The sequence below is a fragment of the Thamnophis elegans genome, chromosome 4 (genome assembly GCF_009769535.1).
Source record: "Thamnophis elegans isolate rThaEle1 chromosome 4, rThaEle1.pri, whole genome shotgun sequence".
In the NCBI taxonomy this organism is placed as follows: Eukaryota; Metazoa; Chordata; class Lepidosauria; order Squamata; family Colubridae; genus Thamnophis; species Thamnophis elegans.
In genome coordinates this window covers 57,834,655-57,858,999 of record NC_045544.1, presented here as the reverse complement: position 1 = coordinate 57,858,999, position 24,345 = coordinate 57,834,655, and the positions used below count along the sequence as shown (strand labels likewise).

Genomic DNA, 24,345 nt, shown 5'->3' with positions numbered 1-24,345 from the left:
CAGTCAGACTTTCCTGGGATTAGTAACAGGGATATGATTTTAAAAAATTCACCCAACAATGAAAATCACAATGAATTACTCCTACAAACTCAAAGAGATTTTTCATTCACTTGTTATTTTTTATAACTTCATAATTGTTCTATGACAATATCAAAAATGATTTGCATTATAATATGAATTTTATTTTTGTCAGCCTGCCTCAGGGTTAATACTTTAATTCATTATTCACTAAGGCCCACAAGTTTCTGTATATATGACTAACCCCATATGCAATATCGTGTACACTCCAAGATGTCCATAAAAGCATGGATATCCGAAAGATGCAAATTTGTGGATTTTAAAGGGAAAAGAGACCTATGGTGTGTGTATAAAGTAAATTGGCTGTGACCTTGGCATAAAGAATATGTGAATTATAGTAAGTGAGAATTTTAGAATGTTGCAAAACGTCACATAAGCTCATTTGGTGAATCCCCTGAGTGTATACACACACACGCACACACACTCACTCTTCATGGTATGTGCGTTTTTCCCATTATCTTCCAAGTGTTCTTTCTTTGATACTACCTTCTAGCTCTATTCCTTGTTTTGTTTGCCCTATTTCAAGGAATTGTTCATGAGTTTGAGAAATTATGTTGCATTAGAAAGAACTTAAAATGTGATCTACAAAAATTTGTTTCTCTGGATTACTAATTTTTCCAAGTTTCAATAGCCTTTCAAAGTTTCCAGATTTCTGTTCTTGCCTAGAAACTTGTTAGTTTTAGGGACCAACAGAAACTCAGAAGTTTCTGAAGATTCACCCAGTAGCAGCCAGAAAACATATAGGGTAATTGACCTGTCATTATAAAGCCAATCTTATCAGCTTTCCCATTTTCCTTTGCTGCACATTGCAATGTTGATTTGGATCTGTACTGGTTTTATTTCACAATATTTAAATCTCTGTCGTCCATAGGTCAGTAGTTGAATGATTATTTTCTTTTCAAGGATTGATGTTCAAAGGTCTTAATAGTGAAAAGAAATTCTGAGTTAGGAACATATGGTGGTGGAGTTCATTAATAATTGAAAAGTGTTTTTGAAACTTCCAAATTTCATTGCAGAAGATTAATATATTTCTGTCTATGAAAAGACCCCATTTGCTTTTTGTTTTTGTTTTGCATTTGGAAATACAAATCTGTTTGTTCTTGTAAATAGCAAAAGACAAAAAAAGTAGTGCTTAAATACAGCAGTACAACAATACAGAATAATGAAATCATTTGATAGCTCAAATTCCTTTGATTTTATAGCAAGCAAAAACTTAAGCAGCAACCATTTTATTAGTAGGAGGGGGATTTGTTTAAATCACTGTACAACCATGAAATTTTCTTAGCAATTTTCTATCACCAAGGAAATAGGCTAGGTTTATTTGAAGATTAGTGAAAAGGGGATGAAAAATTATACCTTGCATTCTTAAAAATCTTATAAACGTAGTTAAGAGAAGTTTCCTTTTATATTTAAAGATAACAGCTTATTTAAAGTGTGTCTCGTGAGATGAATGGTATGGATTTGTATGATTTAGATATAGCGTACCTATATCACAATTAGATATTCAGTATTTCTTTTTAATGCTAAGATTCTTTCCAAAACCCAAGCCACTTTTAAACTTCTACTGTGAGGAAATTTTAGTTAAATACACTAATATATAACCAAACAATTACCACTGATTGAATCATTCTGAGATTGGATTTTAAAGACACAGAAACTTCAGTCAGCACAATAATAAAATACATTAGCTTTGTATTAGCAACTGAACTAGCAAAAAACTTTTGATTTAATGTTTAGAGGCACAGAAAAACTAATATAAAATTTTTGAAGTGTCCATTTGTGGACTATTTGTGTAAATCAGACACACGCAGATGCTTCATATTATGGGAAGGCACACTTAATTTTTTATCACGCATGTTGGATTTTTTTTCTGTTCTATGGCATTAAAATTCAAAATTCTTTATTAAAGGTCTTGTGAGATTGCAGTTTTAATTCATTGCAAAAACTGTTTTAAGACTATTTCAGGACTTCAATTATTTCATATATATATATATATATATATATATATATATATATATATATATATATATATATATATATATATATATATATATATATATATATATATAGAGGCACTCAAGAATACTATTAAAATGCATACTTGGCTATTGTTTTTCACGGCTTGTGAATTTGTCTGTGAAGCATTTGAGGAGAAGCTGTCAAAAAAAGCTTGATCAGCTACCAAAATTCCATCTCTGGTGCTTTCTTGTATAATCTGAAAAACAGAAGATTGCTGAAAAAACATTTCTAAAACCAAAGACAACAATTTTGATTGAGGATCTAATTTTGAACTTCATGGAAGACAAAAATTCAGGACTATATCTTCTCCATTTAGAAAAAGTGCCTAATAGAATAACTTAATCAAACTATTCTTTAAAACAATGATTACCACTTTATTTTATGTGTTCTGAGTGAAACCCAAATACATACAGGCATTCAGCAAGAAGGAACAGATCAGTACAAAGCTAGAAAACATGCAATCATGGCTTCTGGTTTGGTTTGGTTTTTAATCCAGCAGAACTCATAGAAGACACCTGTGTTTGCTTCTGTGTAACCAAGCAATGTGCTGCATCTGTCTATATGAGTATCTGTTTCTCCTTTTCTTTTCTGTTGTATCACTGTGTATATATGTTCATTAGAAAAGCCCAGGATGAACTATATACATTGCATTGTGGGCCATGTGACTTAGAATGGAAAAGTCATCTGAATCACTGCACAACTACCTCTCTTTTAATATACTGAGAATTTTGATTCCTATAACTTTTTTCTCTACCATCTCTGGCCTGATCTGGCCCATTTTTGACACTCCACCTTTCTTTTGCCAGTTTTTCTCTATGCCCAATTTGGTCTGTTATATTCCATTTTTGGAGAGTTATATGCTCATAGACAGATTTCTGATCCCTTTTAGCTGATCTCTTTCTAACATTTTGTTGGCTTGAGAAAAAAAATAACAAAGCAGGAAAAGCATGCAGAACATAGTTCTGGATTTTTCTATGTATTTAATAATAGCTTATGTCTGGGTCATGTGACTAGGACAGAGGAGTTGAAATGGAGGAGTTGGCAACATTCCCAATTGCTTCTTCCACATGGATGCAATGGGGAAAAGTTTATGGATTTTCTTTCTCTCTAACTTGGTCTAGCCTAACTTCAAATGTTTCCACTACCCATACCAAAGTTGGTTGTTCTTTTCTGATCAGTTTTTGGAGCTTAAACATGCTGATGGATGGGCAGTTGCACCTGTCTTTATGTGGCTTATTTTCATCATTCCATTTAGCTGGAAAGAATCAAAGATAAGATGTCTATATAAAACTCTCACATAACCAATTTAGCATTTTTTTAATCTTTCTAGTCAATAAATCTTAAAAAGATTATTTAACCAAAGGTCTAGCTTGAGACTCATATGCAAAAAAGAATTCTACTGAACACATAAGACTTACCCAGTTTGTGTGCACTCCATAAATTATAGAGGTATATTACTTTTTAACGCCTGCTTCAGGAAACAGTTTGTGATCTGACATTTAAGGATCAGCACTTTGTGATTTGGTTTTGTGTAAATAACTGAATTTTGTACCATATAAAATACCATGTATAATACTGGCAATAAGTCTACTTATATATTGTATATTACAGCTGCATTGTATATATACACAAATATTGTTTTATTATAATATATCTTACCTCAACATAATCTGTAGGAACCAGTCCTCTGTCTCCTTGGCTGTTTTTGCCTTCTAGCCAACCCCCACCTACATCCTAAAATAATTTTTAAAATATGGTGTGAGCAGTTAAATTATAAAAGTAAGAAATTATATATTCAGTTTTCAGAAATAAAATTATACTGTGTGTTTTACACATTTATTATATCTTCAACACCAATTTTAGTTTCTTCCTTTCGAAAAGCATAATGGTATTTTTCTTTTTCTTTTTAGAATCATCAGAGAAGTAAAATCAGATTATTTTTATAGACTAATTTCATTGACATCCATGGTAAACAATATTTGCATACTTAATTCTGACCAAAATATTAGTATTACAAGAAAAAAAGTATAATCAATAACAGCTTTGGTGGTTCTTGCAGCTTATTTATTATTGCATGCAGAATTTTATAGGAAATCCACAAAATATCATCTTTCAAACTCCCCATTTTCCTATTTCCTCTATTTTTCATAACACTAATAATCAAATGACAGAGAAAAATATGGAATCAGAATTTTATTATAATCCTAAAATTTTCTTATAATAATTCCCATAAATTTCTATGAGTCACTCTTAAGTATAGGTATTCAGTTATAACACAATTCTCTTTATTTCTTAATTCTATTTATCGGTAAATATTTGCAGCTTTGAGAAATGGATGAACAAATTGCCCTGGCGAACTCAGTGCAATTTGTGGCTCTTGTTTACATATGTAAACCTGTATCAAGCAAAGCTCATATTGTTATTAATCTCCATGAGAAAAATAGAAATGTGCAAATACTGTTTTAGATTTTCAGGGTTTTTTTCAATAAAATTAATGAACATTTTCATCATTAAAATTTCAAAATGATTAGTACATATTATTTAGGACATATGATAGTATATATTTTACCTACTAAAAGTGCCTTACCGGATTAGTAATTGTAATAATTTCTCCTTCATTAACAGTTAGCTCATTATTTCCTGGTTCAGCAGCAAAATCATAAATCACCCGAGCCTGTAGGTGTGCAAAAAAAATTCTACATGAATGACATTACTTCAACGTCATAAATTTTTTTTTAATAGGAAATCAAATTGCTCATTGATCAGCATTTTGAAAACCTGAATTCTTAAAATCCAAATAAAATTCAAAGTCCAAAAATATTTTAAATGGAATCAAGTCAGGCAAGCCTGAAAAAACAAATCTTAGTATCTCCAACTTTTTGGTTGCACCTAATAAAATCAAATTAAACTTTACATTTTCCTTTGCATAAACACAGCATAAACTAAATTTGTAGAAACAAACACAGAAGTCTATCAAGCCTCTAGGTTTGAAGGATAAATGTTGCATGTCATAATGCAGCTATTACTTTCCAAGACTCACAAGCAAGGCATGAAATCATTCTTTTTCACGTGGATCTGGTGGTCAGAAACATCCTACATCCTACATTTACATACGGATATTTCATTAAATCACTAGGTTCAGTAGTAGGAAATTCAGCTCTGCCCCTTTTTTCTGACCCAGACAATGACTCATGCTATCACCATTCTTGCTTTAGGACTTTAATAGTTGTCTAATACACATACATTTTCTGAATGAAACTTTTCTGCTGCTCAATACATATATTTAGCAGAACTTTACCCAGGGTATCTGACCAACTGATCAACAGGCAAAAATATAAGAGATTAGTTCCTCTTCAGTTATCAACACAGATCTTGATAATATATACCAGATTTGGTATGCTTATCCAAATTAAATCCATTAAGAGGATGATCTAACAGGATCTACCCAAAAGGGACTTTAATATTTTATGAATGAAAGTCATAATACTCAAAGAATAAACTTATGCTGGAGGAATACTTGAAAGAAGAGAGCTCATAACGGTCCAGTGTATCCCAATCAAATAGCAATTAGGAAACTAAAGAAGCAATAATATAAAGTATTTATCATCTGCCCCAATTTCCTAAAACATATCTCAAAGCTAATATTTTAAGAAACACACTGAATTGTATTCCACTTCCATGTACATGCAAGTACAGTGGATTCTTCCCCTCTCCAAATATGGTTAGCTCCATTTGAACACTAATTTTTTTTTCATTATATGGTACTGATTTTCAAATTATTTCTGTGGAGCTTATTGAGCCATAGATAGTCAGACTATTTCTTCCAACAGATACTAGAAGTGCATATTCTTTTCAAACCCTTTCAGGCTGTGGAAACTTATTTAAAAATCCTGGAATCCCTGATCAAGGGGCAAAGCTTAATGATGGAAAAATGACTCTGTTTATATTGATATTTTTTCTCATAATAATAATAATAATAATAATAATTATTATTATTATTATTATACAATTGTATCACAGCGGCCAGTTGTTTCGCCAGATTTGGCATTGGTTACTAGTCGGGCCCCACCCAGGGGCCTAGGACATCGTAACGTATTTTCGTAATATGCGTGCAGATCCAAGCAGTGCGGCTTTTTGCATTTGACTGATGGTGATTTTGTCAATTTTTAACTGTTTTAAATGTAATTCCAGTGCTTTTGGAATAGCACCCAGCGTGCCAATTACCACTGGAATTACCACTGCTGGTTTGTGCCATAGTCGTTGAATTTCAATTTTTAAGTCCTGGTATTTTGTGATTTTTTCATGTTCCTTCTCGGCGACCCAGCTATCACCTGGTATTGCGATGTCTATGATTGTGACCTTATTTTTCTCAACCAGTGTGATGTCTGGTGTATTATGCACCAATATTTTGTCTGTTTGTATACGGAAATCCCACAAGATCTTGACCATCTGATATTTGGTGACTTTTTCAGGCTGATGTTCCCACCAGTTTGTTGCTGTTTTAATATTATAATTTTTGCACAAATTCCAATGGATCATTTGTGCTACTGAATTGTGCCGCAATTTATAATCAGTCTGCGCAATTTTTTTTACAGCAGCCGAGTATGTGATCAACAGTTTTATCAGCTTCTTTGCAAAGTCTGCATTTGGCATCATCAGAGGATTTTTCAATTTTGGCCTTAATGGCATTTGTGCGGATAGCTTGTTCTTGCGCAGCCAGGATTAGTGACTCTGTTTCTTTCTTTAATGTACCTGTTGTTAACCATAACCAAGTTTGTTCACTGTCCACTTTATCTTTTATTTTTTCCAGAAATTGGCCATGCAGTGCTTTGTTCTGCCAACTCTCCATTCTTCATTTTATCACATGTTTTCTATATTCTTGTATCGTCTGTTGGGCCTTCAGTAGTTTTTTGTTCTTTACTTCAATTAATAGATGTTCTTGACTTTCTTTTAAATAATCAGCCAGTGCATGTTTTTCTTCTTCAACTGTTTGCTTCACTTGTAATAATCCTCTGCCACCTGATTTTTGGGGCAAGTATAGTCTCTCAGTATCACCACGTGGATGTAAACTGTAGTGCATTGTCATTAGTTTCCTGGTTTTTTGGTCCAAAATGTCCAAATCAGCTTGTGTCCAGTTAACTATACTACTACTACTACTACTATTATTATTATTATTATTATTATTACTGTATATACTCGAGTATAAGCCTAGTTTTTCCGCCCACTTTTTGGGCTGAAAAAAGCCGCCTCGGCTTATACTCGAGTCAGTGAAAAATTTGCCCGAAATGGAGGAGAAAAAGGGGCGGGGCCATGCCGCTGGGTGACACTCATGAATGGCCCAGTGCCCGTGAGTTTCCCCTCCCTCTGTGTCAGTTTGCCGCGCAGCGCGCACCGCACCATCCCCCCTCCTCACGTTCTAATGTAATGCAGGGCTGTCTTACGATTCCCCTTCCTCCCCCTCCTGCCGCTCTGCAACAATGTCCCACCTCCTCCTTGTTATGGCAAGCAGCCACATAGCGATGTCCCACCTCCTCTGGTACAGTGATCCAATGATAGGAATCACTGTGCCGTGTGTCATAGGAGGCGGGACATCGCTCCCGCGGCTGCACGGGACATCATCATCACAGCGGGACATCAGCATCATGAGGTGAGTGAAGTATTTCATTGAATACACCGCTAGTTTACTGTTTTTCTTTGAAATAAATATTCAAAAACATTATTGGTATCTATTTTTATTTTTGAAATTTACCGGTAGCTGCTGCATTTCCCACCCTAGGCTTATACTCGAGTCAATAACTTTTCCAGTTTTTTGTGGTAAAATTAGGTGCCTCGGCTTATATTCGGGTCGGCCTATACTCGAGTATATACGGTATGCCACACTCTACAACTTATGCAGTTGTCATTAGTCATATTTCCATGCTTTAAGTGCACATTAAAAGACAGCAGGATAGCAAATATCTTCTTTTGAAATGCTAATGGTACAGACCAAGTACCAGTAAAGTTTATTTCAGTCATGATAAAAACAAAAACAAACAGGGACTTTATCATTCAATACAGAATTAAAGTAAATATCTTTCACTGAAGCTCATGAAAGATAATAGAATGCTGATACTAACTAACCAGCCAGGTTTTAACTAAGGAAATGGGCATTTGGAAATTATTTTCAAATATACAATGATACTGCTAGAAAGTGCCATTTAAAGCCCTTAAAACCAACTTTATGCTGTATTCAGGAATACAAATTAAAACATCAGAAGCATTGTTTACCTAAAAACTTCCAGTAATGGGAGGCCCACCACTTCTCTAAAAATGGTTCTACAACCAAACATTAGAAAATGTTTTCTTCAATTCATTCAAAATCTGACTTTCTGTAGCTTTAATGTATTATTGGGTGTCTTGAAGTCTAGAGCAATGCAAAACAGGAAGTGACTATCTTCCATAAAGCTTCAGATATTTAAGGATTCCTATCAAATCCCTTTGTGATCTTCTAAAGATTAAACCTCCAACTATTTCACTCTTTCTATACACTATTAAGTCCTTGATCATCTTCATCACCCTTCCCTGAAGCTGCTGATTTGTTTCAATCCTATCCAGAGTATCTAATCCTCAAAAAAATGGCCTAAATAATGTAAAATAAAGCAAAATTGTTTATAAGATTTGGAAATTAAGCTTGTGCTTATATAGCTTAAATTACATTAAATTACATTTTTCCCAGCCGCATCACAATTTAAAAGGAACAGCAATTAACAACTTACTCTAATAACCTTTTCATAAACATGATTAGCAAGCCAAATACATAAATCCTGTAACTGTGCTTTTTCTTATCCTAAGCATTTGTCTCTGTTGAATTTAATAACTATTTGCAGCCCATTTCTCTAACTTATCAATGTCATATTGAAATTTCTCTTGTAGTTATCATACATTCTGTATCATCTACAAATCTGATTAGCATTCCCCCTATCTTTTTAAGTCTCCACCTTAAAAAAGTTACAGTGAATGATCAACATTTAAATTATGACAATCCACTCAATACTGTCTACAATTTGATAAGGAATCATTAGTAATTTTCTGAATACTATTTTCATGCCTTAACAGTCATGCCATCTATATTCAATTAGCTTATTTGCTAATCAGTGTTATGGGTACTGTGAAATACTTTCCTGAAATTAAAATATGTGTATAGTATTTTCACAATCTCTTCAATCAAAAAATGAAACAATGTTAGATCTATTAAGATTTGTGCTTGACTTATTACAATAATTTCATGGAACTCCCGGATGAATGAATACACACACACACACACACACACACACACTTATTAATACCAGACAAATGGGTGTGTATTCCCAGCTATTAATACTAGACAAATGGGTCTGTTAGCTCCCTAAATCCTTCCCCCCTTTTCAAATATAGACACATTCTTCTTCATCTTCAGGTCATTTGGCCCTTCTCTTCCCTACAATTTCTTGCAAAGTTTCAGCAAGACCATCACCTTATTCCTTTAATACTTTTAACACAATTCATCTCGATGCAGAAAGTTAAGAGAGACCTGAAAGCAGCTCTGACTATTCAATTAAAAGACACATTTAATTATTTTCCCTTCTTCCTTCTAAAGGAAGATAAATCTTCATTTTCTCTATCAACTGAAATCAAGTGACCACTCCAATAATTGAACCAACTGTCTTTTTCTTCAAGTAATGCAACTGGCTTGCTTTTGATGAAAGGCATCTCAGGTTGTGGTTAGGCAGGAAGACAAACATGTCCCTAAAATTGCATATACCATTTTCTCTTGTCTAACTTTCCGGATTTCCAGTTAGCTAAGTACAAACCCTTGACTTACGAGGTAAAATCTGTTAAGGATCTTATCTTAAATTTTCACTCAACGGGCAGAATTCTGACAATTCTGTCTCCCAATTCACTAGCTCAGTAAGGTTGCTTCTTGAAACCCAGAGATGTTTAATATTTCTAGGCTTACTCAATAGGAAGCAATAAGTCACCCATGATAGGAAATCAATAATTTCAAAACATACCCCTTGCAATCAGCAGCTATTCATTAGATAACTTTTACAGTCCTTACAGCAGAGCACACAGTCCCTCTTAATGCTTAGCATTTCGAGTCACTCTTCTTTCTTCCTTGACTCTTCTTTCTTTTGACAATGAAAACTTTTGTTAGCCTGATCCTATTATAGTGTTCTTTCTTTGACTGGATAAATGTTTAAGTTTAAAGCTCTACTGGTGGAATTGCTGAAGCTTTAGAATATAAGTTTCTTAATGGATATATAATGTAGAGTATTGTTAGAATTAACACTCCAATGTGAAATTATTGCCACCAGTACATCATAAAGAAAAATGCTAGAAGGACTTCCGGGGGAGGAACCTGTCGTCGTCGGGGGCTCAACGGAGCTCCCCCCAGAGTTCTGGTCTGTATATCTAAAAGATCTATAGATATCTCCCCTTTTAGGCAGAAAGGGGCAGGGAGGAGCTCAGTCGTTAGAATCTCTTTGAAATTCACAGCCTTTTGTTTTTCGCTGTGAACGAAAGAAGAGGTTCAACACAAAGCTGAGCTTTTTTTTTTTTTACTCCAGCCAGATCTTCTCAGCTGTTTTTTTCAGCCCAAGGCAGGTCATCCTCCCCCCTCAGAACAAATTTAAGCTATTTAAAATCGGTCCGGGCAGTGACCATTCCTGAAATCCTTTTTTGTTTATCACTATTTAAAATACCAGCTTCGATCTAACCAAAAACTCCTTTGTTTAACTGTTTTTCAAAATGGCGATTTTATAACCTTCGCAGTTGATATATTTAATCAGCCCTGTTTTTCTGAAGACTTCTCTTTACTAATTGCCAAAGTTTACTCAAAGTATTTTATTGCAAATTAAGGTGTGCAGAGACTTTGTTCGCTTTTGTTTTTTTTATAATGGCTCCCAAGTCAAAAAATTCCAAGCGTTTCCTTAACAATACATCCCAAGTAATCGCGATAAAGCCACAGTCTTTGCCTTCTCCGCCCCCTACTGGAGATTTGTTAATGAAAGAATTTCTTTTTGAAACTCTCAGAGAATTTAGAGAGGAAATAATGCAATTTATTTCGGAACTATGTGATAAACTTGATGTCAAGATTGCCCAAACAAGGGAGGATACCATCGGAGTGATAACCGTGATGACAGATTACATTGCAGGAATGGAGGATAAATTGGAACTTTTGGAACAAGACAATTTTAATCTGACATCTAAAATCGAAAAGTTGCAACAGGAAATTGAAAAGGCAGAGAGACAACTTGTTATGACAAATTATAAAAAGACTGCGTTTGCAATAAGAGTTAGGGGATTGCGTGAAAACAAACAGGAGAATTTGAAGCAGACCTTTTTTGAGGCTTTCAGTCGTGTGGTGGGAGGTCCGGGACTCAACTTTGATTGGCAGATCCAAAAAATTTACCGCCATAATTCGTGGACAGCAAAACAGAGACAGCTTCCGAGAGATGTGGTTATATATTTTGCTACAAAAGAGTCCAGAAACGCGATGCTGCAAGAGCTCTACAACAACAGGCTGCGAATTGATGGACAGGATTTGATCGTTTTTAAAGAGGTGCCTCCCCAGATGTTAAAAGCCAGGAGAGACTATGCTTTTTTAACTAAAGAACTTAGAGATAATCAGATACGGTACAGATGGGAAGCGCCATTTGGTATTACAGTCACACTTGACGATCAGAAACATCGCCTCAACTCAGCTTGTGAAGCCCGAGACTTTTATCATAAGATTTTAAAGGCGGGACTTCCTGAATTACCCGGACTTGGACAAATACAAGGAGAAGTACAACAGAAATAACCAATCACACAACTACAAGGCGGGAGCTATCGTTTTTCCCCTTCGGAAGGGCAGCAGAGCGGAGAACAAGGATTTAGTTATGCTTTCAAAATACTTGCTTAATCTTAACTTGAATAACACTCTGTGACTATGTTTTGTAGAAAATGGCATAGCGCTATACCGATCAAGAGACATTAAGGCTGTAAGAAATGATGCTGATCACCTCGGAAATTATATTGTATGGGACTTTAAAAAAAAAAAAGACTTGATGGACAACTTGGAACTTTTACATAAACTGCTTATGTTTTATTCTCTAGGGTGAGGAAGGCGGAGATTGTGACACTTTTGGATTGTGGTTTAGGTTGAATCGAGTTGGGAAGGGTGGAGCAGATGGGAGGGTAGTGAAGGATTAATTAGAGATTATTTTGAGCCAGAAAGTAAGTTGACTTTTATAGTAATTTTTATTTGAACATAAGTTTGGAAGAATATATTCAGGGAGCTTGAAGGAAGGCGGAGTAAATAGGGGAGGTGTACGGATGATAATAAAATATATATATGGACACGGGTAGAGGCAGGATGAGTGGAGTTGGAACAGAAACCGAGAGAAATATTTGAGGTGTTTAAGTTGCTTTATAGAGAAAGAGGTAAAAGGGGATATATTAAAGGTTTGGAAATGGATACATATTTAGATAAAGAGACAAGGTCCCTAGCTAGAATAGAATTTTATTTGATTAACTCACTTGGTTTCAACATAGTTTGAAATCCTGCAAGTAATAAATTAATTGAGATTAGGAATGATGTACATTGTTTAAGTGTTAATATTGATGGGAAGCTGAGTTTAAGGTAGAGAGTTTATTGATTTTTTTTTTCTGGGGGGGGGTTTCCCCCTTTTATCTTTTATTTTTTAATTATTCTTTTCTTTTTTTTCTTTATTTTTTATTTTTTATTATTTTTTAACTTTTAATCTATCTGGTTTCAATATACTCCAGACTTTGCTTGATAAGGAACGATGTTGGGAATGGGATCTGGGAAGTCGGAAGGGGGTCTGGGAGGGGGGTTCATGGGGGGGGAGGGTGGAGGGTGGAAATATAGATTAAAACAATGAATGCACTTGGATACTGTTGCTTTTTTTCTTTTTCTTTCTTTTTTTTTTCCCTAAAAATTTTTTTTTCCTTATAATTTTAGTGTAAATTACAAAACGAATAGACCAATGAATAGTAAAAATACACCGAAGTGAGGAGTAGAGGGAAAGAAGAGGGAGGAATGAAGAGGGAGTGAGAAGGGAATGTAAGGAGGGTGAGATGGTGGGAAGGGGAGAAAGGAATGGTTGAGGGGGAGGGGAAGTAGAAGAGGGGATTGTTGGAGGGGAGAAATGAAAGTTGGAGGGGTAGAGGAAAGGGTGTATGAAGGATAGAAGTGTTATGAGTTGTATTTATTGCTCTCTTTTTTTTAACTGCACAGTATTTAAGTGATTGTATAAAGGAAAATGAAAATGAAATAAAAATGTTTGAAGAAAAAAAAGAAAAATGCTAGAACAAGGTAATAAAAATGTTTTTCCTTTTACTGAGATATTTGATCCAGTGTTAATATAAATTAAGCTTTTTTCTTTTGGTTCTATCTCAGTTTTAAATCTATTATATCTGTATTTAGAGGATTTTAGGTTTTCACATTTTGAAATTGGCAACTTGATACAATAAACATATTAGGATTCTTTATATATTATTTATATTCAGTGCAGGATCGTATCAGATGTTGTAACTGGGCCTACATTTTTCACAATTAATACACAGTCAACATTTCTTGCTTGAATGCTACACAAACCTCATTAAAAGCTTAAGTGTTCTATGGACAGTATATATTTATTAATATGCAAGCATACCGTGATAAGGAATTAATTATTAGCATATAAAACTTGTATGATTACTGTCTAGAGATTTGCTTGAGAGTTTCAGGGAAAAACACAAAAGCCATTCCAGTAAATTATTACTAGTACTGCTAAGCAGACATAACTCTTCAGTAAACTCTTTTAACTGTAAAGCATTTTGAAAATGCTATTTTCTCTATATTATGGATGGATTTGTAACTGGCTGACCAACCGCACTCAACGTGTAGTCCTCAATTGAACTGCATCTATATGGAGGGAAGTATGCAGTGGAATACTCCGAGGCTCTGTTTTAGGCCCAGTACACTTCAACATTTTCATCAATGATTTGGATGAGGGAATAAATGGGGAACTCATCAAATTTGCAGATGACACCAAGCTGACAGGAATAGCCAACACTCCAGAAGATAGGCTCAAGATACAAAAGGATCTTGACAAACTTGAACATTGGACACTATCTGATGAAAAAAGTGAGGTTCTACATTTAGGCAACAAAAACAAAATGCACAGGTGCAGTATAGTTGGTACCTTGCTCAATAAGTAGAAACTGTGAAAGGGATCTTGGAGTCTTAGTGGACAACCATTTAAATATGAGCCAGCAGTGTGTAGCAGCTGCCAAAAAAGCCAACACAGTTCTAGGCTGCATAAATAGAGGGATAGAATCAAGATCACATGAAGTGTTAATACCACTTTATAATGCCTTGGTAAGGCCACACTTGGAATACTGTATTCAGTTCTGGTCGCCACAATATAGAAAAGATATGAAGATTCTAGAAAGAGTGTAGAGAAGAGCAACAAAGATGATCAGGGGACTGGAGACTAAAACATATGAAGAACAGTTGCAGGAACTGGTTATGTCTAGTTTAAGAGAAAGAACTAGGGGAGACATGATAGCAGTGTTCCAATATCTCAGGGGTTGCCACAAAAAAGAGGGTCAAACTATTTTCCAAGGCACCTGAGGGTAGAACAAGAAGCAATGTGTGGAAAGTAATCAAGGAGAGAACCAACTTAGAACTGAGGAGAAATTTCCTGACAGTTAGAACAATTAATCAGTGGAACAGTTGCCTCCAGAAGTTGTGAATGCCCCAACACTGGAAGTCTTTAAGAAGATGTTGGATAGCAATTTGTCTGAAACGGTATGGGGTTTCCTGCCTAGACAGGGGGTTGGACTAGAAGACCTCCCAGGTATCTTTCAACTCTGCTATTGTATTATTATATTTATAATACATCTCTAAGAATTGCTAATTTTATATTATTATGGATAGTCACCCAGTTAGTCAGATGCTTACATTATATCTAAACCTTATTTTGTCTCCCTATTGAGTTCCTCCCAAAGACCTGGAATAGGTAGTTGTTTTATTTTGTTAAAGGTATCATTACAGGATGTAAACTGCCTTTTACAACTGACCAATAGTGATTTTTGTCAATGCTGATAATTTTCAAGTACCGTTCCAGATGTTTTGGAATTGCGCCTAAGGTGTTTATTACTATTGGTACTATTTTTACTTTGTTTTGTTCTACTTCTATTTACACATCTTTGTATTTTGTGCTTTTCTCCAGTTTTTTTCTCTTCTATTGTTTCCAGGTACTGCTGCATAATATTTACATTGTTTGTAAACTAAGCATTTGCAAAGGATAAGCAAATTTTGGGCATGAAAACATGTCACAAACTCTGTTACAGTTTTTCATAAACTAAGTTTGAGCATTGACATAATAGCTAGTCATAGTGGATATGACTAGTCATAAAATATGCATTTACCAGAAGGCAAACTGGTAAACATTGTCATTTTTGCTTTACGTTAACTTTTATTTTTATGAATGTGGGTACACTTCTAAACTAAACAGTTGGGTCCTTATTTTTATTATTGAAAAATATTTGAGACTATACAATCCCAGAAGCATTCTTGCTGATAAAAATAATATTAGAGGCTGTGTTTTACTATGGAATGTGTCAGCTTCCTATTTAATTAACATTGATATATATCTCTATACATGTGTCTATGGGGAGGGAGTTCCTCGTTGACAAGACAACTAGCTGATGCCAAAGGAGGTATCAATGGGGCACCACTTTTTTATGCTATAAATTACGCAGGAACTGTTGCTGAAAGTATTAATATAGTAATAAATCATTTGGAAGAAGTAGTTTGTTACTATAAAAAAAGGTAAAAATAGTCTTGAATATACAATGACAATGAGAATTGTTTTCCTACCTACGTTTGATATTATTTTTATTTTCAAAATTCCAACAAAAAGTTGGTGCCCAAACTTTTAGTATATTCTTCCCTTTTCTCTCTCTCATAAAGTGGAAATTATTAAGTATTAAATTTAGACATTTTATCTGAATAACTGAATTAAAAAAAACTCAAATTGCCAAAATGAAAATCAAATTTGGGAGAACTGGATTCAGCCCCTCCTAGTTCACAGTTTGCCATGTTCAGAAATGAGACACTGAAGTTCTGATCTTGGACAAAATCCCTGCACTTAGTGTAATGTGGTTTATTATTCACTTGGGGAGGGGGGTGCTGTTGAATCAGTGTTGACTCCTTGTGATTACCTTGACAACTTCCTGCCATTTTACTAGGAAGGTTTTCTGAAGCTGTTTGTTATTGTCTCCTTCTTAGGGCTGTGTGTGTGACTGAGTGTGTGACTGGCCCGAAGTCACCCAGTTGACTGTTTGTCTAAGGCAGGTCTAGAATTCATGGCCTCTTGCTTCTAGCCTGGAGCTTTAACCACTGTGCCAGTGGTTCTCTTCCATGTCTTTACTTTACACAACATTCACCATCATCCTGGTGTTTGCCTTTGAACAGTAGGACAAAGTCAATCCCAAATCAATGCTACAAACACTGCCAAAGCAATAGCTGAACTGGCTTTTGTCATCTTTACTTATGACCCAATTTTCATTTTGGAAGGATTAGCAATAGAATAGATATTATAACATGTGTGTACTCAGTGCTGCAGCATATCTTCAGATGAATATACAAATACATACTTTTCATATAACAAACTAAAATGCTATTCAATGGCAACATTTATCTCATTCCAAATGCACTCTTCATTCTCACCCTTTTTACACCACTCATCTACTATATTACCTAAACAACTTAGAAAACCAAGTTCTGAAACCTAGCAGTGTATTTTAGGAATAAATTTATGAACTTCTGGGCCATCATTTTTTCATTCCACTGATCAACCAGGATTCCAACCTAGTAACTGAAAAATAAAAGCAAAACTCCCGTTTTTAAAACTTACTCCTCAGAATATTTTTAGCCAATCATTTACAGTTGACTGTTATATGAATAAAGAATAAATCAGCCTATCATTTGCCTCCAGAAAACTAGTTATATAAAAGATGCCACAAGCCTCTGTTTACAGAATGAAATTGCATTTCATTGGCACAGAGACAATGACCCTTCACTTCCTTTGAACACTGTGTAGTTGCCTATTCCAGATACAGAAATCAGTACTAATTGGACTATTGTTTCAATGGAAAATCTTCAATAGCTTTAGCTTCCCACAGCTGGCAAAGGAAATTCACATTGCACCATAGTAGAAATATAGTTCAAAGTGATACCAGAGCTGAATCTTGTAAACCATCACAAATAGCAATATACTTAAATCTTTTTTTAATAAAAACTCATGTCTTTGGGCAATAAAACAATTTCTTTAAGGACTGCACAATTTAAGTATTGCATCTTTACAAGCAAGATAACCTGTCATGTTTAATATTTAAAAAAAACAAATATTTTTAAAAGCTTTGTTTAAAAATTTAAGCAACTCATTGTTTATAACAAAATCATTTTCAGCTCAATAGGACTAAATCAAGAATGTATAAGGCAAAAATGCACCTCAAACTTTGGCTTCTGTTCCACATCTATTCTAATTGCATTCCCACCAATTGATAAATGAGAGCACAGAACTCTGTCTGTATAGGGCTGAGCACCAAAGATTTCAGCACTAGTTTCTTCCACCTTCACTGTCATGCCATTTGAACTGTTTATCTAATGAACTGCTGCATATAATAATAGCCACAAATCAATTCCTTCCTTACAGGCATGTACAATAGAAAATGTCTTACTTAATGGACATGATAGATGCAAACAGTAAAGTATTACTATGAATTTTCAGTAAATGCTGGTAAAGATGAAAAATAATTTCCTCCTTAAAGGCATTTTCCCCTTCCATATGTATACATAAGGATATTTCATATTAAGCCACACACAACTACTGAATAAAGTACTACAATAAATACTTTTAATTTTTGTTATTGGTTCTTTTCTCTTTTTAAAATATTACACATGTGGATATTTGGACATTAGGCTGAAGGTAAAAAAAAAGCAAGAGTCCAATCAATAGGATAATCAAAAGTGCAGCTGCAAAACAAAAGTCAAACTATTTACAAGATAGAATAACTGAGTATTCCAAACTGCTTCTTCTGTAAATAATCACAACAAGGCTCAAAATGAAAGGGAAAGAAAACAAAAGGAAATTCAATCGTACCACTGCTAGAAAATTCTCATTGAATTTCAAATTTTCTTATATATAAAACTACTTCAGAAGTGGGAGAGCTGTACAGCGACAGATGAAGTAACAGCATTAGTCAACATCAATGCCTTGTGATTAATTTTTTTAAAAAAACTTAAGACTTAAGTCATTTTTTCCTTTCCTGCTAGAATGCTGAGCACTGAAAAATAAATGACATACTTCAAGAACTTGATCCAATTCTGAAGAAACTGATTAAATTAACCAATTATCAGAAAAGATCACATGAATTCAGGGCCTACAATTTGGCGTGTGTGAATTGTTTTGAAATGAAGTAGAAATAGGAATTTTGTCCATAACAACAGAAAAAAAATGCCAGCAAATATTGTGCTCTTGTCTTTTCTTCAGCATAGCTGAGAGAGATTAGAGACATTTGTTTCCATTTTACATAAATTTCAGTTTGTTCATGTGCAATAGTCAATATTAACCACAGTCAGTTTCAATACTTTCAAAATCCAGTATGCTTTCACTACACCAAACTGAGGCTGATGTATAGATGTATATATTTGTTGTAATATTTCAGTTTATCCACTTCAACCATTTTCTCAATCTCAATAGAGAATAGTAACCAACATGGGAAGTATAGAGACTGTAAAAGCACTACTAACTACAATTCTAAAAAATAGATCCATGTGATTAAATAACATATTTTATTGCATGGTTTGGAAATCTTAATTATTTTAAACATGCATATTGTCAAAATGTTTTCCTGTAGTTAACATTTGCAGCCCTAAAAGCATTAGCCATTACTCACATAAAGATCTACAATTTTATAATAAAAATCAAAACAAAACCCTGTACTATTTGCACTCACATCATGGACACAATTGCAGCATGGAGCACAGACACTTAATTGTTACATCTGGAAAGAAGTACCGTATGGAGGGGCGTGTGCTGAATGCTAACACGCCTACAAAAGGGCAAGAGCCAGCCTAAACTCTTCTGATATTGTCATAGGTCTGTAATTAAGAAAAAAAACCTGAACTTGAAGGGGGGGGGGAAATGCTTTAGGTGGTAAAATAACTAAGTTTATAAGAACAGAGTACAGAAACCTTTGAACGAGGAAACGAAATCTACCCACCCACCCGCAGTCTACTCAGTTCACAATTTATCAGCTTAAATGAACTTATTTGGTTGGAGAGAACTCTTCCCCCCCACCCCTAGCGCTATTTCAAAGTTTGCGTTCTGCCTTCGGTTGGCTGGCCCCAACCGGAAAACAGGTCCAAGGCCCACGCGGAGGGGGTCTGCCTGCGCGTGCAATAGCCAAAGGGGCAGAGTACACGAAAGGCGCCAAGATAAAAGGCACAGCTCGGGAAACGCACCCTCCCTTTCCTCGCCCACCCACCCCCCCAGTTCAGCCGAGGTCTGTTCCTCAAACACGCCCTTCTGACAAGTATCCCTCATGCCACCGTCCTAGACGTCACCACCCCCAAGAGCGGGAGATGCGACCCCGCCAAACCGCCGCTCTCCCAGAGAGGCACCAACCCCATCCACAACAGCCGCCCCTCGTACCCGTGCTAACGCCCGACTCGTTTCAAAACGCAAACAAAACCCGAGGGGGCGGGGGCGACCAAGCCAGCGCTCCCCAAACCTGGGGCGGGCGAGCGGGGGGGAAAGGCAGCCGCGGTGATCTCCTCACCTTAGTGGCCATGGTGGGCTTTTTGCGGCGTGTCTCCCCGCCTCGGGAAGGAGCTTGACTGGCGACTCTGCTTTTAGGCTCCCTCCTACTGGGCCGCGGCGGCGCTGGGGGAAGTAGGAAGGCGGCGGCGGCGGCGGCGGCGCGGCTGTGGCTCCGTTTTCAGGCCAGCCGCCGCCTCCCCTTCCCTTCCTGCCGGACTTCCAAGCCAGAGAAGGCGAGGAGCTCCTGAACTGGCGGCGAAGCAGAATCCGGGCTGCCGAGCACCGCCTGCGCTTCCTCTCGTCTCCTGCTTCTTCCTGGTCGCTTCGCCCATAGCCAGGGGCGGGGTTTTCACGAAGGCGTCCCGAAACCCAAGCAGGAAAAGGGAGAAAAGGAGCCCGAGCCGCCGAGCCGAGTCTCCCCAGCCCTTTCCAGTCTGGTTGCACGTGCCCCCGGTGGAGAACTGGGAGCCGAGGTAAAGCTGCCTCCCAATTCCTCGAACTCCCTCGGCATCCCGGGAGCGTCGCCTCCGCCGTTCATCCGCTAAACTCACAGGCTGCCTTTCAGAAATAATACTATTCTGTCAGGGTGGAAAACATTAGGCCAGTGCAAAGGGCGCCCGCTGATCTGCATCCCAGCCCACCGCCGCGAGGGAAGTGGTGGTCCCAAGCTCTTTTGGATGTCAGAAGGAAGTAGCCCTGTCCATTATGAATTAACGCTGTAATGGTTTGATACTAGTACTATTAATACGATGACTAACAACGGTAGGAATCAAGTAGGTGGCCCTCGTTCCATCCCAGCCGGTTAAACTGCAGTAAACAAAGGCATTGAGGGGAGGTGGTAGCTGTGGCCAAGAAGAATTCCGTCTTGCTACGCCCATTCCACTCTTTTCCCATTCCACTCTTTTCTTAATCAGGAGACACTCCAGAACCTCATTCCTTTCATATCAGGTGTTGACTATTGTAGTGCACTCTTATGTGAGGCTGCTCTTGGAAGACTGCTTGAAAACTGCAGACGGTGGCAGCTTGGACAGTTGCAGGCACATCTTGATATGCTCATGTGATACCTCTGGTTCAGAAGCTGCATTAGTTACCAGTAGCCTTTGGGTTCAATTCCAGTGCTGGTTGTTTTCTAGAGCAGTGGTCACCAACCAGTGGTCCACAGACCACTTATGTCTGTGAGAAAATTTTAGTGGTCCGCAGGAAAAAAATGCATTTTTTATATTGCACTAAATACTATTTATCTTTTTTTAAATTCATATAGTGGTCTGCAGGATTTAAAATTATTAATTTAGTGATCCTTGAGGTCCGAAAGGTTGGCGACCCCTGGTCTAGAGTAACTTTCAAGAGCAAAAGGGCTAGGTACTGGAACGACAGCTGTATTTTAAAATGGCCTTTTAAACGCAATTTTTCTCCCTAGTCCTTGGGAGTACTCTTGGTACTCTTAGTACTGATTAGTCAACAGTTTTCTCTTTATTTGGGGTGTATGCCAAGTGTGTAATCTTCCTTTTATCATTGTTTTTGTCAATAGTTTCTGTAACTTAGAATAATTTTTTTCTTGAGCAGCCTTACAAATTTAATAAATTAAAAATTAAATTAAAATTAAAAAATATTGCTGAAGAAAAGCCGTAATTTTGGAATACAAACAAAAAAAACCCTTCCAAATGTCTTCCAAACAAAATGTGCATTAAAAGAGATATTTTCAAAACATTGGTCTGTGGATATGTTAAATTGCAGGTAATGCCACTGCAAATAATTGGGGCCATCTGCATGCAATTTTATACAGCTTAATATTCAGAGTACTTCAGGAACTGCTGTCCCGAGGTATGCAGTATTCAAATTCAAAGCAGGTAAACAACAGTTTCCAGGAAGAAGGGTTTATATTACTGTATACTTTGCTTTCATAGTATTCAGCTTATATTATGGATCACACAATCTGATTCTTGTCTTAAAAGAACAGGAAATCCCATCACTGATTTTTGGCAATAGTGCAGCTAAAATTAGACAGCACAGTCAAAGAGTGTTTCTGGGGAATTCATTAAAGCAAAAAGTGAGGATCCACATTTCCCTGCCATGTTGAAGACAATTAAATTTTATTTTGAGCTTGAGTTGAGCCTAAAAGAAGAAGTACATATATTAATTATATTAGCTTTGTCCAAAATCTATATCACAATAAATAAGCTTAATCGTTAAGATAATATACAATTCTTCATTCTGTTCAATATAATATTATATATATATATATATATATATATATATATATATATATATATATATATATATATATATATATATATATTTGTTATATTTATGCTGATAAATAAATAAAGGGAGACTAGTATAGATCTATTTCAAGCAGTAAAAAATATTGGGTTTCTGTCTGGATGGCTCTTGTGACGAGCCGAAGACAGAGAGTGGAAGTGTGACCTTCCTCCCATATTTGGGCATACCAGGGGTTGTGACTTTAAATATAAATATAAATATAAATATAAATATAAATATATATATATAAATATATATAAATATAATATATATATATATATATATATATATATATATATATATATATATATATATACACATAACATACATACATATATATACACATTATCTTGAAAATCCTTACAAGAGTGAGTGAAATAAAACAGCATTTTTCCTCACTGTAGATATTCAAGGAAATACTGACAATATTGCTATTTGCACCATCTAGTGCTTTCTTCTGAGTTTCCAAAATCAGAGGACAATTTTATATCATTATTTACAGAATGTAGAATAGCTGTGAAGGAAACGTTCAGAAAGATATGTCTATCCTCAAGAGATAACTAGAATAACAAGGTTGGCACCATGAGAGTAGTCAGGTACTAAAACAGTCGTCGTCTCAGATTATATAAATCTGTAGGGCAAAAGAGGATTTACAGGTTATTTTTTTCTGTAGTGCACATAATTAGTCAAGAAAATGTACTATTCAGCAATTCCTATCCCACTTCTTTATCAGAAAGGACCTTTCATTAACAAAATAAAAGTCCCAAAGGCAAGTGTGGTTCCCTCTGTGATTGTAGTACCAAAGGAGATTGGGGGGAGGGAGCATGAGTAAACAAGCAGAAATAGCTGTTTCCACTTTCTCTCTAGGCATTGTTGTGATACTAATGGAAGGTGGGAAGAAAAAGGAAGAAGTAGAAGCATCTGTGGCTTTCCATGGCTTATATGCTTTCCGGCTCATTACTCTGGAAACAGCTGGGTGAAGAAGGTACAGAGGAATTAACACTAGACAGCTTCTGTCCTTTCCTATTTTACTGCAGTGCAGGTAGCAGTTTGGTCATTGCCAGTTGTACATTTCTCCCCCAAAATACCAAAATAAGCATACTTAGTATTTGCAAATATGAACCAGCTTTAAGCAAAAAGCCCCTCTCACCATTAAAACTCTTGAAAAACAAAACTTGCAAGAAATGTTCAGCATCACAGAACATGATGGTGCATCATCCTTATGGCTAAATATGATCATGTCTGTGTAGCAGAAATGGAATAGTTGGTGTTTCCTTTTCCTGTTTACTTCTTTGGAAAGGAACGGCTTCTGGGCCTAGCTATTCCTTCCATGCACAGCATAGGGTGAGTTTCAGTAGATAATGTAGAAAAGGCTAAGACGCTGAGCTTGTCAATCAAAAAGGTCAGCAGTTCGGTGGTTCGAATTCCTAGTGCTGCGTACAGTGATCTCCATTACTTCTGCCAACCTAGCAGTTCTAAAGCATGTAAAAATGCAAGTAGAAAATAGGAACCACCTTTGGTGGGAAGGTAACAGCGTTCCGTGCGCTTTTGGCGTTTAGTCATGCCGATCACATGACCACGGAGACGACTTCGGATAGCGCTAGCTCTTCAGCTTTGAAACAGAGGTGAGCACTGCCCCCTAGAATCGGGAACGACTAGCATATATGTGCAAGGGGAATCTTTACCTTTATCTCATTATTGAAACAACTCTTGTCAACTTAGAAACTGATAAAAAGATACATGTAAAAAGAGTTAAAAGTAATAAGAGAGAATAAAAACCAATAGAACAGAGCAGAGACGCGGGGTCATTTCTTTTACCCTCTTATCTTACCTCTTATTCTCTTATCAGAATGATCCACTTAAGTTGAGTAATCAAAAATGCTTCCACTTTTTGTTAAATGGTCCTGAGTTTCTTTCAGTATTTATTTATTTATTTATTATTATTTATTTATTTATTTATTATTTATTTATTTATTTATTTATTTATTAGTTTTGTATGCGCCCACTCTGGAAGACTCAGGGCGGCTTTAATAAAAATGGAGGGGGGATATAAAATAAAATAACAATTTAAAATTGCAACAACATTCATAATTTAGAATGGGGCTGGATAATTGAACAGCCCAGGCCTGCTGGAACAGCCAAGGTCTTG

The 24,345-nt window shown here is 36.0% G+C and overlaps 1 protein-coding gene across 3 annotated transcripts in view; it reads right to left on the bottom strand.

The window, feature by feature from the left end:
• The window catches only part of SNX9 (sorting nexin 9), a 43,622-nt gene extending 23,373 nt beyond the window's left edge, over nucleotides 1-20,249 (bottom strand). For 2 of the 3 annotated variants that reach the window (XM_032217016.1, XM_032217017.1), the window contains exons 1-4: nucleotides 19,957-20,249; nucleotides 4,685-4,771; nucleotides 3,757-3,831; nucleotides 2,180-2,293 (exon numbers count right to left, since the gene is read on the bottom strand). In XM_032217016.1, coding sequence (XP_032072907.1) covers nucleotides 2,180-2,293; nucleotides 3,757-3,831; nucleotides 4,685-4,771; nucleotides 19,957-19,968 — 288 coding nt within the window. In that variant the 5' untranslated portion in view covers nucleotides 19,969-20,249. The remainder of the gene's footprint in view (nucleotides 1-2,179; nucleotides 2,294-3,756; nucleotides 3,832-4,684; nucleotides 4,772-19,956) is intronic. The other variant, XM_032217018.1, reaches the window with a different exon arrangement.
• Between the last annotated feature and the right edge of the window lie 4,096 nt (nucleotides 20,250-24,345).